The sequence below is a fragment of the Trichomonas vaginalis genome, chromosome IV (assembly GCF_026262505.1).
Source record: "Trichomonas vaginalis G3 chromosome IV, whole genome shotgun sequence".
Taxonomy (NCBI): Eukaryota; Parabasalia; order Trichomonadida; family Trichomonadidae; genus Trichomonas; species Trichomonas vaginalis.
The window spans coordinates 10,567,547-10,569,178 of NC_067206.1; the positions used below are offsets into that span (position 1 = coordinate 10,567,547).

At 37.0% G+C, this 1,632-nt stretch overlaps 1 protein-coding gene across 1 annotated transcript, besides 1 other annotated feature; it reads left to right on the forward strand.

Moving 5' to 3' along the window:
• Positions 1–60: part of a mobile genetic element that runs on past the window's edge.
• A 176-nt stretch (positions 61–236) lies between these two features.
• TVAGG3_0065900 (single helix bin domain-containing protein) lies at positions 237–728 on the forward strand (the record flags this gene model as incomplete). Its single annotated transcript, XM_051221527.1, has 1 exon — positions 237–728. One exon carries the CDS (start codon positions 237–239, stop codon positions 726–728), a length of 492 nt encoding a protein of 163 aa, XP_051106513.1.
• Between the last annotated feature and the right edge of the window lie 904 nt (positions 729–1,632).

The window sequence follows — 1,632 nt, forward strand, 5'->3', positions numbered from 1 at the left end:
AAATATCGAAAAATCAACATTTAAGGTTAATTTAAGAGTATGCACTTTTGTCACCTACTCAAAAATATCATTTTGCTTTTCAATTCGAACATAAATCTTAAATATTTTTAATTAATATCTGATTTACAGCATTATTATCCATTTATAAATCTGACAAATAAATGACAAAACCATCAGAAATAGTGTCACTTTTTCAAAAATGAAGTCACACTATTTTTCATGCACAACATTTTTTAATGGAAGCGAACAACACAGCTCCTGCTAAGGCTGTTGCCATCCAGAAGCCAGAGGTGACTGAAGAACAGTCCTCTGGCGACGAGGAAATATTGATGGGTGGCGAGAGTCCGAAGACCGAGATCAAGATCCCAGATCTCGATCACAAGCAAACGGCAAAGAAAACGGGTCCACAAGCTACTCCTCGAGTTCTACGTTTAATCAAGACCAGCCACAAGTATTTGAAGCAGCTGGAGGAGTCAAACGTAGCTCTCGAGGAACTAAAGCAGCAGATCACAAAGCAGGCGGAGGAACTACAACAGAAGAATGAGTTCATAACATTACTCAAGACCAAGCTCGACTACAAAGATGAAGAGATCTCTGATCTCAGATCTCGAGTTGATCAGTTGGGAAGGCAGTCTGATATGTGGCACGAACGCTTCATTACTGCAAACTCATCATACAAAGAAAGAAGCCACTTGTTGACTACTGTAATTAAATACTTATCTTTATAAAAAAATATCATTTTTTTTCCAGTGAAAAAAAGTATTTATTCTTAACTGTTTGTGGGGATCTTTAGAAGTTACCAAGGCACCAGACTGCGTGCTTCAATTCTTTGTTCTATTGCATACTCGATCATTTTCATTGTTCTCTTCGTTCTTTGTATTTGCGAGTATTGCTTACTTATAATGTGATCTTGGTTTCTTATGATCTTTGTCATGATCTCGATCCTCTTCTGGATCCTTTGTCTCTTATCAGTTGGAACATCATCCATATCAATTGGTGCGAATAAGAATCCCCCAGTTGTACGTCAGGCTGTTTCTTCGCCACTAAAGGCACGTCTCATTATGGCGTCCATAATAATTAGTGCCCGTATAGTGTCACTTTTTCATTGTGCCGGTGCCTGTAGCTGTAGGCTACAGGCGACGCACAATGTATACTGTACTGAGATGGATGTTTAATATTTGTGAGTGAGAATGCAAGCAGGAGTTTGGTACTTTAAGGCTAGGTTGAGATAGATTTCCCATTATATTATCTGTGAATATATTTTTGAAAATTCAAGATATAAAAATATATTATCAAAAAATTTTATATTTTTAAATACAATAGGGTGGAAGTATAGTACGATGAGATAGCAATGATATATTTTATAATGGGAGGTAATCTGAAGATAAGTAGCAAATTTTATGCGATTTTGATTGGGAGTTGGAGGGTGTGAGTACTATAGCATGTAATAGTATCTCACACCCTCCAATTCTTCCTATGGCGCCGAAAAATTTTTGGTGAAATGCGACGACATTTCACCAAAAATTTTCGGTGCCATATAGAGAACTATAGTCTGCGAGGTACTGATTCTATCTATGTACCTCGCAGACCATAGTTCTCAGCCAAAATGTCAAAAATTTTGGAAATTCGAAA